At 39.1% G+C, this 17,220-nt stretch overlaps 1 protein-coding gene across 1 annotated transcript in view; it reads left to right on the forward strand.

Annotated features, from left to right (window-relative positions):
• Nucleotides 1–17,220, forward strand: part of GALNT12 (polypeptide N-acetylgalactosaminyltransferase 12) — a 47,237-nt gene that overhangs the window by 23,727 nt on the left and 6,290 nt on the right. Inside the window, exons 6-8 of the mRNA XM_063164392.1 lie at nucleotides 3,108–3,284; nucleotides 5,875–6,006; nucleotides 12,815–12,928. Of these exons, the coding sequence (XP_063020462.1) occupies nucleotides 3,108–3,284; nucleotides 5,875–6,006; nucleotides 12,815–12,928 (423 nt within the window). The remainder of the gene's footprint in view (nucleotides 1–3,107; nucleotides 3,285–5,874; nucleotides 6,007–12,814; nucleotides 12,929–17,220) is intronic.

Genomic DNA, 17,220 nt, shown 5'->3' on the forward strand with positions numbered 1-17,220 from the left:
CATTTTGCCCCCTTTTAGGATGTAGCATCCTTTCTATGTTTTTTATTTCTTCCAGATAGTCTTAAAGTGTTAGAATGAGCTGGTTGAGCTTTTATTCTTTAGTATTCATTGACCCAGCACAAGGTCAATTGTCCAGAGACCCTGGCAGGGACAGCGATCCCAAGGTGAGATTGTGAACATTTTCTGTAGGTTTTCATAATGCCACCATCTGTCTCTGAAAACAAAAGAAAGTACGCTGATAGTCTGCATGCATCAAGATGAAAGTGAAAGTGAAAAAAGGAATGTCACCTTGTTTTCTTATTGAAGTGGAGGAAAAATGTGTGCTTTTATAATGAGAGCTGTGAGTTACCCAGACCTAGTAAAGAAACAGATCTACATGTATGTGAGCTTGCAAAATATGCATGAAACCTTATGTGCTTTTCTGTTAGAGAAGGTTGAGCTAGTTCTATGGAGAATCTTCTGCAGAGCCACTTACTTAGCATTTAGTAATCAACTTTACTTTCTCTATTAAATTCCTCGCTTTATTTTATGGCTGTTCATTTGTACCTGATTCTATATAGAGGTCATAATTTTTCCATATTAATGAAAGTGAATAAACAATTCCTTTTGAGGAATTGTTTAGCTGAAGTATATTCAATTTTCTTTTGTAATAGGATGACAAGATAATTTTTGTACTGTTTTTATGAAATACTTAGAATTTAGTGAGCATTGCTTAGCAACCTACAGTTATTTTTTAGAGAGCTTTAATTATTAAAAATTCAGCTGTTATGGAATTCTCTTTTTGTCATCAATTTAGCAGAGGTATGGTCAGTTTGTTTCATTCCTTTGAAATCAGACTTTATCATGGACGAGCTGAAGCGTGTGCTTCCTTTTTAACTACATTTTTATTTCAGTAGTCTTTATCATCTGTTCCTAATATATTTTTTAAAAGTAGATAAATAAAGATGAATTAATAATTCTTATGTGGAATATAACATTGGAAATTTTTAAACTAATAAAATTAGGGCTCTTAATGCTTGCTGACAAATCTTGAATGGTAAATTGAAGCTTTAAAAAATAATTTTGAACATAGAAATAATAATTATGAAAAATGTTGTTTTGAAATAAATCTCAAAAAAGGAGGTTGTAAAGTGAAAGTGGATAGTTGGTTTCATAGCAGCTTTCAAAATGGCAGTAAAGTAACTTATCTAAGAAAATATGCAAATTGTTTAAAAGATTAGTACAGAATTCTAGATTTTTTGTATAATTCCTTTAATCATCTTTGTTCAAATAACAAATATACTGCTTCCCTGAAAAGCAGCAAAAAAGAGGAAAGAAGCCTCACATGGAAAACAAGAAATTAAAATTTTAAATCCAGGAAGTAATAATTATCCAATATTCCATATAGCTGATTAATGATTTACCTATATCTTTAAAGAAACTCTCTGTTTTAAAAGTAAACATATGTATTAGAGTGCTTACACTTTGGTAATTAAATATAGCATTGTGCCATGCAGAAATTCTGATGTTGTTATCCAAAACCAAATCAATGGAGATGATACTCATTGATCTCCAAATTTAGAAATTTTAGAGAAATTCTAAGTAACTTAAAATAAAAAAACCCTAAAAGTTAGCAGTCTAAAACCAAGGCCTATCTTGTGTGAGTTGAAAACCTTTATCTTTTTAGATCCCTAAAACTCCCAGAGAGAGAGGTGGGAAAAGTCCCACCACTGATCTTTTGGCACTGTTAGCAGCAGAGCTTTTATTTGCTACCTCATATCTTTCACTCCTGCTGTATTTATTTGGATAGCATATAATTAAAAATGTATGTCTTATACAAGAAGGTTGTCAGGGAGCAAACCTCTACCCCCTTAAGCCTATCCCAGCTAATTTCCTTTGTCTTCCATTTACAAAGGAATGATGAGCTGCCACTTATGCATGGTTGAATACATGAGGAGAATTCTAAATCTTTTATGGAAAGTCCATCAGAGCCATTGGTGACAGCCTCAAGTTAGTTCAAGTACAGCAACATCTCCGGCCTTCCTCCCATCTGGCAAAATTTCAGAAACCTTGTTTCCAGCACCCTTCAGAAACAGGGCATCTGCCATGGTGTGGTCACACACAATATTGAATAGGAAATGCATAGCTCTGCTTTCCTTTCAAGTAATCAAACTTGAGATTGGAATGGGTGATGGGAAAGTGGCTGTGTAGATGAGCTGCCAAAAGTCCTTGGTTTTCGGAGGCGAAGAATGTAATTACAAAAATGTGTACATAGTGCTGAGGCTAATGGATCCGCATGATGGTTGTTTCTGGACTTTATCTCATGGGCTGTACATTTCCCAACCTGGGGAGCCAGAGAAGCAGGAGCCTGAGCACAAGGGCAGAGTGATGGTTTGCAGGGATCTGCCAATTCCACATTTGGGTGCAAGTACTTCCTTGGCATCAAGCAGGAATATTAGTTTAGATAGGGGAGGTTGTTTCATTGTTGTTGGTTGGACCATCATAAGTTATAGAAGTACTTTGCTTTTTCTTTTCATGTGCTGGCTCTGGGGTATATTTCCCAGCTTTCCAATGGAAAAGGTTACTGAGATTTTATCACCAGGCACCTATGCCGCCCTTCTAGATTGGTGAATGTACAAATGGGAAGCTTACCTTTGCCAAGTCAGCTTTGTAGAATATATAGATGGTACATAGAGCTATAGATTTCTAATAAGAATTAGTTATCAGTTCCTGGTTTCTTTCTGAAATAGCTATTTATGTGGTTAATTTGGAAAAGAAACATGCTTCTTTTGTCTTTTAATTTATTTTTTTTTCAATAATGCCTGCATAACTTGTATGGTAGATCCCATCTTATCATGAGAAAATAAAGCTAAGAAAGGGATATTGCACTCCAGATAAAACCAGAGTGATTATCTCCTTGTGAACTCAGAGCAAATTACTAAGAGCAACAAGGATGTAATTCTATCCAGTTTAGTCATCAAATGAGACACAAAATTATTGTATGTGTTACTTGTAGTGTGGTGTGGTGTTCTTGAGATGGTGTTGGTCTTACACAGGCTTATTGTTACTATATCCTTGAGCTTGCAAAAGACAAAATTAATGACACACACTGTCGATTCTTTGCTCAGATATGGCAGTGTGGAGGAAGTCTTGAGATCCATCCTTGCTCCCATGTAGGTCATGTTTTCCCCAAACAAGCCCCATACTCACGGGTCAAAGCTCTGGCAAACAGCGTGCGTGCAGCTGAAGTGTGGATGGATGAATATAAACAACTTTATTACCACCGAAACCCACACGCTCGCCTGGTGAGTTCAACTCCATTGTTCCTGCAATTTCAGAATTTGTTTTCAACTTACTAACTATTGGCTAAGCTAATACTTAACATGAAGTGCTCTCTATGTTTATTTCTTATTCCTTCTGAAAGTTTTTCCCAGACATAGAATAAGTGTATAATTTTTAATTCATTGGAAAAAGATTTAAAATTCTGTAAGAGTACAAGGTGGCCCAATCTATGTCAATAATAAGTGAAAAAATAAAAGAATAATATGAAGCGGGATCATCAAAGCAAGGAGGAGTTGTTTAGCCTAAAATGTGCACTTCTGTGAAATGGCTGATCCTGGACTCTCAATAAGAATTACACAATTAATGAATGCAAATCCACAACTTTCAGTGGACAGTAGACTTCAGGTAAACAGCATGTTATTAATATTTAGCAAAATTACCTGTCTTGTGATAATTGTAAAACTTTGGACTGATGTAAACCAAAATATATTTTTCTGTTTGATTTACTGCTGCACCATGTTCAGTTAAAAAAAAAAAAACAAAACACCAACAAGTAGAAACCAAAATCAATATTGAAATGATTAAATTAATTTAAATCAATCATGGCAACTCAGATGAAAATGTTCCTAATAAAATGTTTTAAGTAACAGTTCTGTCAGTTTTGAGTTCTTTTAAGTTGATAATTTTATTTTCCTTGAAATGAAAATACAAGATCATTGGTTGCAGAATTTTTCAGGAAATTATTACTGTGAAAACTGACTATGTCAAAACAGTAAAGCAGTGTGCAAATTCATAACTTGGACGTATTTATCGTTAGGGGCCTGAAGGCTGGAAAACAATAACACTGGGAGGTTCTCTCAGTGTCTAGAAATGAATTAAATGAACCCCTGTCACAACGTCTGAAATTCAGGCCCCAGAGAAATCATTGTCTGCTGTTGCTTGTTTCTGGAGGTGCCTGGTCTCCCCAGCATGATCTCTTTGCATGAAGTTTTCTAAACGCTGCCTTTTTGGTTTTGTGCCTGGGATGGGCTGCTGGGCATCAGCCTCTGGCTGCACTGGATCAGACCTGAGTGGGGCAGGGAGCCCCAGAGCAGATCAGTGTGGGGTACAGGGAGCCCCCACTCATTTGAGTGGCCAACCCCTATAGATGCAGCAGGGGAAAACTGCCCTTGCAAACATGAGACTTTTAAAAAATATGCTACAGGATGCTGGAGAAGATGAATTTGGTTAGCTTTCATCTTGTGTTTGTTTGGATTAAATTGGGTAATTAGATCATTATAGTCCACACATTTGTAATAATTGGTTTACTTTAATGTCATAAAAGCCATTTAGGTTTTATTATCGGAGTCTGACTTGGAAAGAAATATGGGATTTGCCCATAGGCAACGCCAGGCTGATTTCAGCTTGTCATACACAAAAAGAGCAATAAATGCTGACAATTTTTCTTGTAAAATGCTGGGCATCTTATGTCTGTAATGACAGAGCTTCAACTTTAAAGGATATTTGTGTTAGTACTGAAAGTTTCGTGTATTGGCTTATTGTAACACAGTGGATATAAGCTGAAACTCATGAGGGTTATTTTTCCACATATCAAAGCTTCTGCCAATGAACTTTGGTTTCCATAATGCTCTGTGCACCACTTGTTGCAGCAGTTGAGCTCAGACCTTTTTACTTCATCAAACCCAAATATTCAGTTCTGTAGCATACAGGAAAATGATTGATGTTACGGCTGCAAAAATTGGTTCCATGAAGTTTCACTGCAAGATTAATGTTCAGACCTCAGAGCTAATATGTCATGCTGTTTGTTTATTCAAACAGGCATCTCTGTTTTACATCTGCTTTGTGTTTTCAGTGGTATTTCCACAGCTCTGAGAAATGCAAATACGTTTGTGGTTTGATGAAAGACTCTGTCAAGTGACCTGTAAAAATCTGGGGGCTGCAAACGCTCTCTCATGCCTGACTATCTGAAATCCCTAGTCAATATGAAGATAGGGTTTTGAAGACAGACATAAAAAGACATGGACTCTGCTCCAATCCATAGACAGGGAAAAATCTGCAATGAAAGCTTTGCTCTGGAGGTTTAAAATTTCATACTCCCCACCCCCCCAAAATGGTGAAGTTCAAAGGATGCATTAGCAGATTTCACAAATTTCATAACTTAAGTGTAGAACTGTACAGGTAATTTACAAATGGATAGTGTTACAATTTGAAGTCCTAAAGATTCATTCACTGCTTTGGAGATTTTCAATTATGTATCTAAAGGAAGTCTCATTTTCCAGTACGCCTTCTCAGTCTCCAGCAATCTGTATTCAAGGGCTTCCTCACTTGCAGATTCAGGGAGTTTTCTTACACAAACTCTCTTCTAGAATATTTTAAAGTTCTACTTGCACAGTTCCAATTATTTTTTGTCAGCATTTAACAAATGTAAGGATAATGAAATCAAATCCAGCACCCAAACATGGTGATATTTCCTGGCTAGAAGTCCTACTCATCACTGTAGCATACGGTTCCTAATAATGTATACAGATAATTTAGAAGAGAGCATCTGTTCTGGATTTTTTTTTTTAATTTTTTTTTCTTTCCTTTCTTTTTTTTTTTTTTTTTTTCTTTCAGGAACCATATGGAGATGTGACAGAAAGGAGACTTCTACGAGAGAAGCTGAAATGTAAGGACTTCAAATGGTTTTTGGAGAACGTGTATCCAGAACTTCACGTACCCGAGGACAGACCAGGCTTCTTTGGAATGGTGTGTGGCTGCTGAGAAGGGAGCCTGCTTGCAGTTCTCTGAGCTCTCCTTCTAAGTTAGTGTGAAGGTGGTTTTGTGCCTAAATCAGTTTGGGATTTTGGTAGAATTCACTTAAAACTGGTAGGCTTTAAAATGTAGTATTTATCAGAATCTTTATTGAAGGGAATGGTGTTTATGAAGGAGTTCTGAGACAGAGTAGGAGAACAGGTAATGTTGCTGTGGATTACTCCTTCTAAGTGACATCTTGGGACTGTTAAAGGCAGGAAAAGAGGAGATTTTTATTTCTCGAAACATTTTGTAACAAAAAGATAACAGTAAAGTGTTTTATTTTACTTATTGAATTGAAAAGGAGTCTGCTTTGAAACATATGTTCATACATTTTATCTGATGAAAACTATGATGCTCTGCTGATGGGAAAGAGAACTGGTGCTAAGTGCTTCCAGATCATAGGGGATTCTGTATATTAAATCAACAGGTTAATTTTTAATCTGGAGGTCACTTTAGACCAACAAGGGCACAGGCAATAGTTTCAATCAGAATCCTCTTCTCTTTTAAGAGCTGACAGCTCTTTATGCTCTTTGCAGCTTACAAAGAAATATAAACTATAGCTCTGTGTATATTACATTACTGTAATCTCATCTGGAAGGGATGAAGGCAGAGATGATGCAGCAAGTAGCTGTTTCCTCTGAAAAATCACCTCTCTTCTCTCTACCAGCTGCATGTTAGGAACACAAAACTGCACCTTTCCACCAGGCAAAGATGTATCAAATACCTTCCTAATTACCAAATGCCACATCGACTTAAAAGTACTTTTGCTGGTAACTCAATCTCTCTGCAGATCCAGCTGAGCTGCATTCCCACACTGCATCATCACATCCAGCCCTTGTCTTGCTGCCATCTGCCCTTCCCCAAGTTACTCAGCCTCTGCTGAATCTCCTTCAGGAAAGGGAAAAAAAATCTGATCTCTGTGGACATACAAAACATTCAGGAACAAAGTCTCCCTGCAGTCTGCCCTAATAGCTTTGTAACTTGTTGAATGAAAAAGATGCTAATGTGGAAATGCTGTGGTTTCCCCTGGGGAAAACTCCTCCCCTGGGGAGCTGTGGGAGCTCCCCCAGGGAGGGGAGCAGTTGTCAGAAAAGCCCTTAGGAGCCTCTGGGAGAATTGCCATCCTCCTCCATTTGTCTTGGAGCTTGCAGGAGTCTCTCTGATCAGTGGCATGAAAGGTGCTACCCACCATTATCCAGTACCTTGAACAAACCCTGGTACAACATTGGTTCTGTTTTTGCTCTTTTGTTCTTTGTTGCCACTGGCAAGGTCTGAGACAGTTGAAGCAGTAAAGTATTATAAGACTTAACTTCCAGGAGCATTTCAGGTATTTTATCCTTCCCTCCACCTCCATCCTTCTCCCTCCAAAAGAAAGGGTTAGACTGGTGCCAGTGATAGTGAAGAGAAGGGATTTGTGCAATTTCTTTTATGATTTAATTGTCATCTTCAGGCAAGGAGTTGACAGTACCTAGAAATAATAGCTCTTGTTCAGAGCTGCTTGAGGTATCTAGAGTGTAATTTAGGTGTGCTCTATATATTTCTCCAAAAACAATTCATAAATGCTGTCATCTAGTTGTGAGCATAATGAGAATACGCCATTTTTGGGGGGGAGGAGGAATTTAAAATGTGATGGAAATATGGTTGTACTCTGAGAAATTGGGAGTGCAGAAACGACACCTACTGATTCAGCTGATTTGTGGATATTGAGTCCCATCTGCTAGCTTCAATGAATCACTGATCTTGTTCTTTACTCCCGCCTCAGCTGTGTAGGGCTTTTCTGCTTCACAAAAATACTGTATTTAAAAGTGTCAGCTTTGATAACAGCTCAGCTTAGTGTGAGGTTATTTAATTGTTCAAGGAGAATACAAGGGAATATGGCGATTTTTACTTCCCTTAAAAATCTTTTTACTTTTGAACTGAACTTAAAAATATTTCTAAGATTACCTGTAAGTCAGCCATGTGCTATTCAAACGGAGTCAAGAATTAATGAGCAGCGTTCAGTGCTGTGCACTGGCAAGCAGCTTCTTATGCTACATTTTTTTTTCTTGATACATGGATAAAAATATCCATACTACCTACCCTTGGTTATCTAAAATGGTAGCTGCCTCAAACTTTACTTAAACATACTGAATTATGAATCTTTTTTGCCTGAGATATGATTACATTCCTGCAAACTGCCTGGCACCTATAAAAGAGATAAATATCTTCTTGCTGCTCCTTGGGCTTCGTGCAGCTTTGGAACTTTGTGGGATATGAACCTTCTGCCTTGAATAATTTCTTTGAGGGGGCAAGAAGAAGTGATGCTGGTGGGCACTCAGTGGGTTAAAATAATATGTCAGCACTTCTGGAAAGGCTGATAATACCTTTTAGGCTCTGGTGTAGCACACTGATATATCTTTTTCTGGCACAGCCTCTGGTTTGGCCATCCTTGAGCAGGCTACGAGTAGGTAGGTGTGAAATTGTAACAAGGCTTGAGCCCCAGCTCTGCCCAAATTGCTCACCTGGACAGCAGAGACTGGGTCTCAGTCAGCTTACAAATCCTAGCTACCCTGGGAAGGGATGGTGTGGGAGTCTGTAGGGAGAGCTTTGAGCCAGCTGGTGTGCTCAGCATTGGTGTGGTGACATCTCTGCATTGTGCAGCTGGGTGGAGATAGAGAGGCTGGGCAGCTCTGTGCTCTTTCCATGTTATGGGTGACTGTGGAAAGGCACGGCGGCAAAGCAAGGCAGGAGTCAGGGCTCTTCTCTCTCCTGAGGTATGCATTAAGTATGGCTGGCATTGAGGTGCATATCCAAGGATAAAGACTGGGGTCAGTCAGTGAATTTGGCTTTAAGTTTGGCATCAAGATTGCTTTTAAAAAACAGCGGTGACACAAAAATCAGGATTTTACTCTAATTTTCTGTAAGTTTGATCACTTGGTGGTGAGACCATACTATGTTCTGACATGGTAAGTTTTTCTTTGCTCTCAGTTTCTAGCTGATATTTCTTTCAGCTGAATGTAAAGCAACTAGGCTGATAGATGTCTTGTGCTGGGACTTTCTATCTGGTCTCTCTTTCTGCCTTCTATCACTAAAGGCATCTGTTTCTGACTGAGTCAGTCGGGAAGTCAAAAAACTTGAATTTTTCTTTTGACAGCTCCTTCCCTGTTTTCCTCCAAGACCATCTCATCTTCCTTTTCAAGTCCTCAGTCATAATTTTCGTTTAATTTAGACTAGATATAATCCTAAAAAAATTGGAAGGAAGATTTTAAACTATGCCTTTAAAACTTTGAAGAATTTTGTTTTGCTGCAACGTGAAAGAGAATTTAAAATTATTTAAATTATCTAAAGAACACATATGTTTGGACAGGCTTGCAGAAGAATACAGCTATGTGCTTTAAATTACATAATCAAAGATATTGCATGACTCGTGCTTCAAGTTCTCAGAGGTATCAGGGTCCCTTCTCTAAGGTATACCTCTAAAGCTTCATTATAATCCAATTTGTAGAGCTGCCACTTGACATTGACTTGGTAGCCAAGATTAGGACTGACTAGACCTGGAGACTTTATGCCAATCACAGGAAAATATGCACCACTTGGTTGGCTCTGAAAAGCCTCTGAAAGCTAGGCAGAAGCTTTTTAAAAGGAATTTCTGGAAGAAATTCAAGTGTTTGGTAGTGAACACACCATTGCTTGAGCCACATGCTTATAGGTTTTTGAGCTTCCCAGGGGGATTTGGGCTTGCTGGGGTGAGCCAATGAATCCAACAGCAGTGTGTCACCTTCCTTCAGAGGGTTTTAGTCATCAGTCTTGTATGCCCTTTTCAGCATTGCCCTTAAGTTAACAGGTGATATGAAAATAGCATTTACTCAGTAGAATAATTTCCTGTGACTGCTTGGATTACCTTTGAGGTAAAAGCTGATGTTTGATCAGTACTAGTGAAGCTGTCTGGCTTGCTGCAAATTCATATCTTACTGCATCCCACAGTATCATCTGTCCATCTCACTAATAGATCAGCTCCACTGCCACTGGCAGAATAAAGAGGATTCTGATCTATTTTGTGGATGTCGAGAAAGGTTGGCAGGGCTCCATTGGTTGTACTTATCAACTAATGTAATGAAGTTTTAATGTCAAAAATCTGTTGTTGATGGTTTGTTTACAATGCACTTTATCAAACTAAGACTTATTCATAGAATGCCAGCTGTATTGTGTAGTTATATGCAAGTGTCCAGATATTAGGAAACAATAGATTGAAATATTTCCTAGCAGTAAGGGTTAAGGTCTATGGTGAATATCTTGGTGTTTATTACCTATGTCAGCCTCCAAACAGTGGTAACTAAATGGCACAGAGAGTGACACCTGTAGTTTCAATAGCAATGTTTCAATAAGAAGCAAATGCTGAAAAAACCACAGCCAATAGTCCTGCATGGGTATGTGGTTTTAGATCTGAACAATGTGTTTTAATGGCAAGGTGATCAACATTTTTTCTTGCTTCTGTTTCTCTAATGCAGCATTGTGCAAAAGAAGTAAGGTAAGTCACACAGAAAATTTTATTCTCGTTGCATGACTTGTTTATGGTGGATGTGGGAATAAACATAGCTTCAGAAATGAGTGGGTGATCACTGTTTTGATAGAGCTCTTGCACTCTTGCACATAAAAGATACTTAAACTGTATATTTTCATTTAACAAGAGAAAAATATTTCACAAATTCTCTTATACTTTTTTTTCTGCCTTGGAACAGAGGGCAGGTGTGTATCTTTGTTTTTTTGGGTTTTTTTAATATACGGTGCTGCAGTCAGATTTTCAAATTTTTCTATGTCATTTCAGATCAGGTAATTTAAAAGCTTAGAATATACTATTCCCACTAATTAGGTCTTGAATACTTATTGGCTTCCTGATGAAATGTGGGCATATCTACCAATGTCTGACAAAATAAAAGAACCAGGTGAACAACATGGACCATGTACATGCAGGAAAATGTCAGCATGTATCACAAGCTGACATTTCATTTATGCTTGAAAGCAAAAAATGAGAGAACATACATGGTAACACCCTAGAATACAGCCTCATTTTCAAACCATCTGACATGAAGCTTAAGTTTAGTAAGCTTTTACATATCTTTTTGCTGTGTATATTTGGGCATTGAGTAACATGCATATGAGAGTTACTGTAGTTCTGGTGATGCAGGGCATTTTCAAACAGATTATTTAAAATTTCCCAAAAGGGAGCTCACACTTGAGCATGTGCCAGGGGCTGATGGCAAAGAGCACTAGGGAAGTCATTGGGCTGTCTGGAAGGACACCATGGATGAGGGCTTTGCTGCCCTTGGAGCCAGTAGACAGTCAGGCAGAGTCATATGTTATTAAACCTACTAATGGGAGACCCTCTGGTCCTGAAGACAGCTGCTGACAACAACAATTGTAGAGATAAAATTACCATTTTAAGTGGTTATGACTTTTAGGTTGATGTTTCCTGATGTAGAATGTAGAAACATGAGAAGCTTATTGTTTGGTTTATGTAGTTCCATGGCAGTGTTAAAAATAGTCTATGTAAGACACTTCTCTTTCCTGTTTTTCTAAGTGTAATTCTTGGCTCCCATTAAGAAAGTAAACAAAATGTTTTATTTTGGCTGTTCAAGGAGGGTTGCAGTGGTCTAATGTGGGAGTGAGCACAAGGCAGTGGAAAGAAGATGTTGGGTAACAGTAAAAGTAGAAGTTGGCAAAGCAAACATATATAGAACACAAGTATTTAATTTTCCAGCTTGTGTGGTTTGCTCTGTGGTGGGTTTAGGCCCCGCAGGGTTTGTCTTGTTTGTTTAGTTCTAGCCGCTTGCAATCCCTGTGTGTCCGCTCATTTTCCACATTAAGAACTCTGGATACGATTATCATTACTAGGGAAGAACAGTGAAATTACACCTTGCTGAACTAACTCTTCTGAGATTTACTCTGCCTATTCTTTTTGTCTGTGATATAATTACACTCAGTAACAGGGGCATTCAGCTTCTTGTTTACAGAACCTATTCTGCTCTGTGTGTTTTCAAATTTGGTTATGTGGCTGATACCAGGAATCAGTGGCTATGTGATTGTTTAACTTATTTTTAGTTACTTTTGCCTCCTGAATACTTAAATGCAAATCCTTGATAACTAGCCTGTTGTTTTTAAAATTAGCTAACTTAGAAGTTATGTACCTCTTCTGTCAGAGGTCAGCAACATGAGTCAATAGCATTTAATATCACACCATAATAACATCCCTTTCCAAAGATATATTTTGCCCACTTTCAAAATTTCTGATCCTAAAATCTGTCTGCTTGTTCTGTCTCAAGAGGGTACTGGAGTCCTTTTGAGAACAAATCCTCCTAACATTTCCCATTTGACAAACTGAGGAAAGCATGTAGTCATCTTTTCATAAGAAAATTGAACAAGTAGATCCTGGGGGAAAAAGGCATGGCAGACTCTTTTGTTCTGCATGAGTTGCTGGCTTGTTGGGTTTCAACACACTTTTTCATAGTTTCTACCTACTTCCTTTGCAAATACATTGGAACACAGTGTCATTCCTAGGGGAAGCCATCATGTCTGGCTGCTTGAGTGCTCAAAGTCAAGATGATCCAGTTTTATTTCTTATTAGTCTGAGAGATGTTACCATTGCATCCCTTTGATCTATTCCCGTTGCTTTGCACTAGCTTTGGGATGGATCTCAGAGCCCAGCAGGATGAGTGTAGAGTGACTACAGAATATGTTCCTTACTTTAGACTAATATTTTAAAATGTTCTTTTGTTTTGATTAGCTGAAGAATAGAGGAATGGAAAACTTCTGCTTTGATTATAATCCTACAAATGAACATCAAGTAACTGGACAGAGGGTCATACTCTACCCATGCCATGGCATGGGACAAAATCAGGTAAGAATAATGTTTTATTTTTATTTTGACTAACATTTAGGGTTGTAATGTAAGGAAGTATGGTAAAGTCATTGCAGTAGGGCTGAGAGAATGTGTTGCCGCAGTAAGGTGATCTTAGTTTGAGTTTTGATTCTTGCACTAAATGCTTTTTATTTTGATGTATCTTCAGGTCAGATTTTCTTCATTCTGAGGATGTGTCTACCCAGCCCAGGGAACTCATGCATACCTTTATTATGCCTTTCCACAGAGCTCATTAGCAGGGGTTAATGGCACATCACTGCAGCTATAGTGCTCACAGGCCAGTGTTCACTCAACTCCAAAACCTCTCTGAGCTTCTCTCTGTCCATGCCTCTAAAGCCCTTAATAACATTGGAAACCTCACCTAGTTCCACCTGGGTCTGTCATCATGTCTCTTCCTCGTGGTGCTTCTCTAACTACCCAAGAGGTTTTTGGCCACATCTTCTCCTGTCCTTCGTCAGAAATCTCCTCCTTGCTTGGGCTCCACAGTCCAGGAGAGCAGAGGCTCTCTTTAACGCTGTCATTCTTGCTGTCTTGTTTTTAACTTCTGAATATGAAAATGCTGTTTTCTTTCTCCATGTTGACTGAATCTGTGTGCAGCAGTTGTTAGTTTTGATACATATAAGCCTCTCTGCATAATGCCATGGTAAAAGTGTTGTGGGGCACTGTGTGAATGGCTAGAATGGCTGTTTTTGCATAGTTTTGAGTGACCACCTTCCAGAATTGAAGTTTGATATTTGATGTGGGTCATGTACTTGCCTATCTTGATTTTTGGCTTCTAATCCCGATTAGAGTAAACACAGTACTTGAGATATGGTTTCATCAGTGCTGAGTACCAAAGGTCTTGTGAGACCTCTTGTACATAACCCTGTGACAGCTTGGGTGGCTTGACTGTTCAGGTCCTTTTTTAGTGAAATTAATCCAAACATTCAGTTAGGATTGTTTGGAAAAAGGAAAAAAGGGAAAACAAAGTTTGGAAAAAAACCAGAGATGTGACAGTTAGGCAGAGTATCTGCTATCGTTCTGAACTCTGCTTAAAAAAACAAACATAAAAGCTCAAGGAGTGTAAAACAAATCTGTATTGAGGAGAAGGCTTCTAATATGAATTGCACTTTACATGAGAAAGGGGAAAGAAAAAGCAATGTACCTCAGATCTTAAGAGGAAATAGATTTGCTGCTGATAGCAAGTTTATTGCCTAAATTATTATAACTATTATTTAGTATTATTTATTAGCTCATGTCTGGTTTATGTCTTAGGTTTCATAATATTTCTGTCCTTAAGGTCAAGGTGCAGAGGAAGGCAGGGTGAGAATCTTGTACGATGAAAGCCAAAGCACTTCAATACTGACAGATGGATGCCAATTATGCTAAGCCCCACCTCACCCTGTTTACTCCCTCAGTTCAAATTCTTGCAGAAGTTAAGAATACTTCTATAGCTCTCTATAGAGAAGTTAATAATCAGATAACCCCATCAAGTCACTTTCTTATAAGTGACTTGATAGCTTTTGTAGATTAAGAAGCATTTAATATAGAGGATTACATGCTAACATGCCAAAGGTATTTATAGATATATTTTTCCTTGTATTGCAGATTACAGAGAGGAGAGGGGTTGCATTTTTTTTTTTGCATTTCTCTGAGCAAAAAGAGTTAGCTTAAATTTCATCTCTTTACCCAAGAAAGAATAAAGAAATAAGATAAAAGGTGAAAGCAAAAGAGAAGTACAATTCAGAGACGAATTGTCATGGTTTTACAGTTATCCTTTGTTTAGCTGGCACTAGGAGATTAACCTAAGAGATTAACTGAATTTACTGGAAGATATCACATCTCTGGGTATTAATGCTCTTCCATCCCTGCTGGTGGTGCATCCGTGTACCTGCGGTGGCAGGCGCCGGGCAGGGAGCAGCGACACTCTGGGAACTGTGCAAACCGCTCCCTCTGCTGGCACCCGGGCAGGAGCAGGAAGGAGAAGTGGAGAAAGCACCTGACTGCAAAGTAAACCAATAAAGGAAAATATGAGATGACTCAAGAGAACTGCAGAGCCTGAGGAGGGAAGGCCAAACACAGGAAATGGGTAAAACAAGATTAGCGAAATGGGCCAAAAGGCACGGGAGGGCTGGCAGGAGCCAGGCAGAAAGGGCCAAGGTGACAAAGGCAGTAGTAGTTTGTGACAGAGGTTGAGCAGCAGGTGATGAGCAGAGCATGTGTGACACAGGGAAGAGTAGGACAGGGAGCGGACCAAGCAGAGTCATTGGAGAACATTTTAGTGGAAAGGGACATGGTGGCTGAATGAGGGAGCTGAGATACCAGCTGGCAAAGGAGGACACGAGTAGGGGTGATAGGTAGTTGCAAGAGAACAAGTGGACAGCAGGAAGAGTTGTGTGTGGGAGAACAGAGGAAGACTAAAATAAGACAAGATGTAGAAACACAAGTGAGGTGGGAAATGAAGTTGGGGTTGCTGGACTTGCAGCTCCCTTTTCTGGCTCGCAAACAGTTTTGAAACCTACCAGCAAGACATTTCTCTCCATTTCTTTCCCATCCCACCACCTTCTTGACAATCTGAAAAGGTAGCAGGCTGTTCCTTGTGGTGTGAATCCTTTGGCAGGTGACACTGTCAGAATCAAAACAGTCAAGTCTTCCACATTTATGTCCATTGCTGTCTGTTGATGAAATGATTGTGGCAAGGTTTGGTCATCCTCTAGTTATAACAACAACGGAGTCTCAGAGATGTTTACTGACAGCAGGCAGCCCTTAACTTCTCTTTGGCCCCCTAGAAGGGAATCCACCATCCTAATCCCAAACCCTTTCTGCCTTTTTTTTTTGTGAGTTTGTTCTCATCACTCCACTCTTTATCTATATAGAGTTTTAGCAGCAAGCCCTTATTCCAAACTTTGCTCCTATCCCCTATCCCACACCACAGGCAGGTGGCTGTTTATGTAGGGGACAACTTCAAAACTCTTTTCACTGGCAACAAGTCTCCACTTGGTGACCTCTGAATATCTGTGTGCACTGTGCTGAGAGGAGAGAGCACTGTGCTCTTGGTTATTTATAAAGCCCAGCACCTGCTCCTGTTTTATGTCTCAGTGAATAAAACCACTCTCAGAAAACTAAAGTTCCTGGTAGTTTGTTTCTGTTCCTTCTTGAATCCATGGTCTAATTGAGAGGGTTTCTTTTACTTCTTTTGTGTGAGTGTAAGGAAACTAACTGGAGGGGTTTTTTTTAAATTAGCATTATCCTTATCACAAGAAAGGGAGAATAACACTGCAGTATTAAAAGCTGAGTGTATCCATAAGAGAGGAAGGAAATACACAAAACACTGGGCACTGATTGCTTGTACCTCAGGCTGCTTATGTTTTGTGGGAGTGTGTGTCCCACAGAGGAGAATGAAAGGCTTTGAAACTCAACACCACTAAAGCCCTTTGCCCTTCCGGGTATGGCTGGGAGGCAGTACAGAGGGCAGCAATGTGTGATGGCAAGAAATCAGCCTGATGTGGTAAGAGGATGGGAACACACTGACTGACAGTGTTCTTCCCAGAATTCCCATTTGGAGCTGATACATTTGACATTAACAGTGAGAGGGAAACAAAGAAGTTAGCAAAGCCCTTGGGTTTTCAGCAATAAAGAGTATCAGACCTGGTAATCTCTCTGCTGGTTCTACCCATCAAATGCAAACTTTTCCCTGCATGCAAAACAACAGGCACAGAGAAGGATGAGAGTGTGTTTCAGGGTCCAGTGAGGTAGCCAAAATCTGCTGCTGGCCCCAGTACCAGAGAGACACTGATGCAGCTGAGACATATCCTGTAGATTGTCTAGAAGCCAGAGACACCGGGTAAAAGGCCTCATCAAGTTTGCCAATAGCACTTAAGGGAATCTACTGATTCTCAGAAGGAAAGAAATGCAGTAAGGCTACTAGTTACTGGGCTGTGGATCAGTTTGAAAATGCTTCCTTTCTGCTAACAGAATGCAAGAAAAGAGAACTAAAAAATGCTTTACCTTTTGAGGAGGAAGATATTTATTTCCTGTATTACTAGAGCTTGGAAAAGCCCAAAGCCTGAAGTATTTATTCAGTTTGAAGTGTAGGGTAATAAACTGATTATGTTCATTGGGCAACAAGGCAGGAGTGCTTGGTTGTTAGTACTATAACCCCATTCCTTGAAGCTATCCAGAAATTAACTGTTTTACTTGCTCTTCTTTGGAATCTGGTGCAAGTCCTTGAGAGACCATTCAGGAGAGATATGAGTAGTAAGAAGTGCTCTGATCTAGAAGCTGCTCCATTT

Source organism: Melospiza melodia, chromosome 1 (assembly GCF_035770615.1).
Source record: "Melospiza melodia melodia isolate bMelMel2 chromosome 1, bMelMel2.pri, whole genome shotgun sequence".
In the NCBI taxonomy this organism is placed as follows: Eukaryota; Metazoa; Chordata; class Aves; order Passeriformes; family Passerellidae; genus Melospiza; species Melospiza melodia.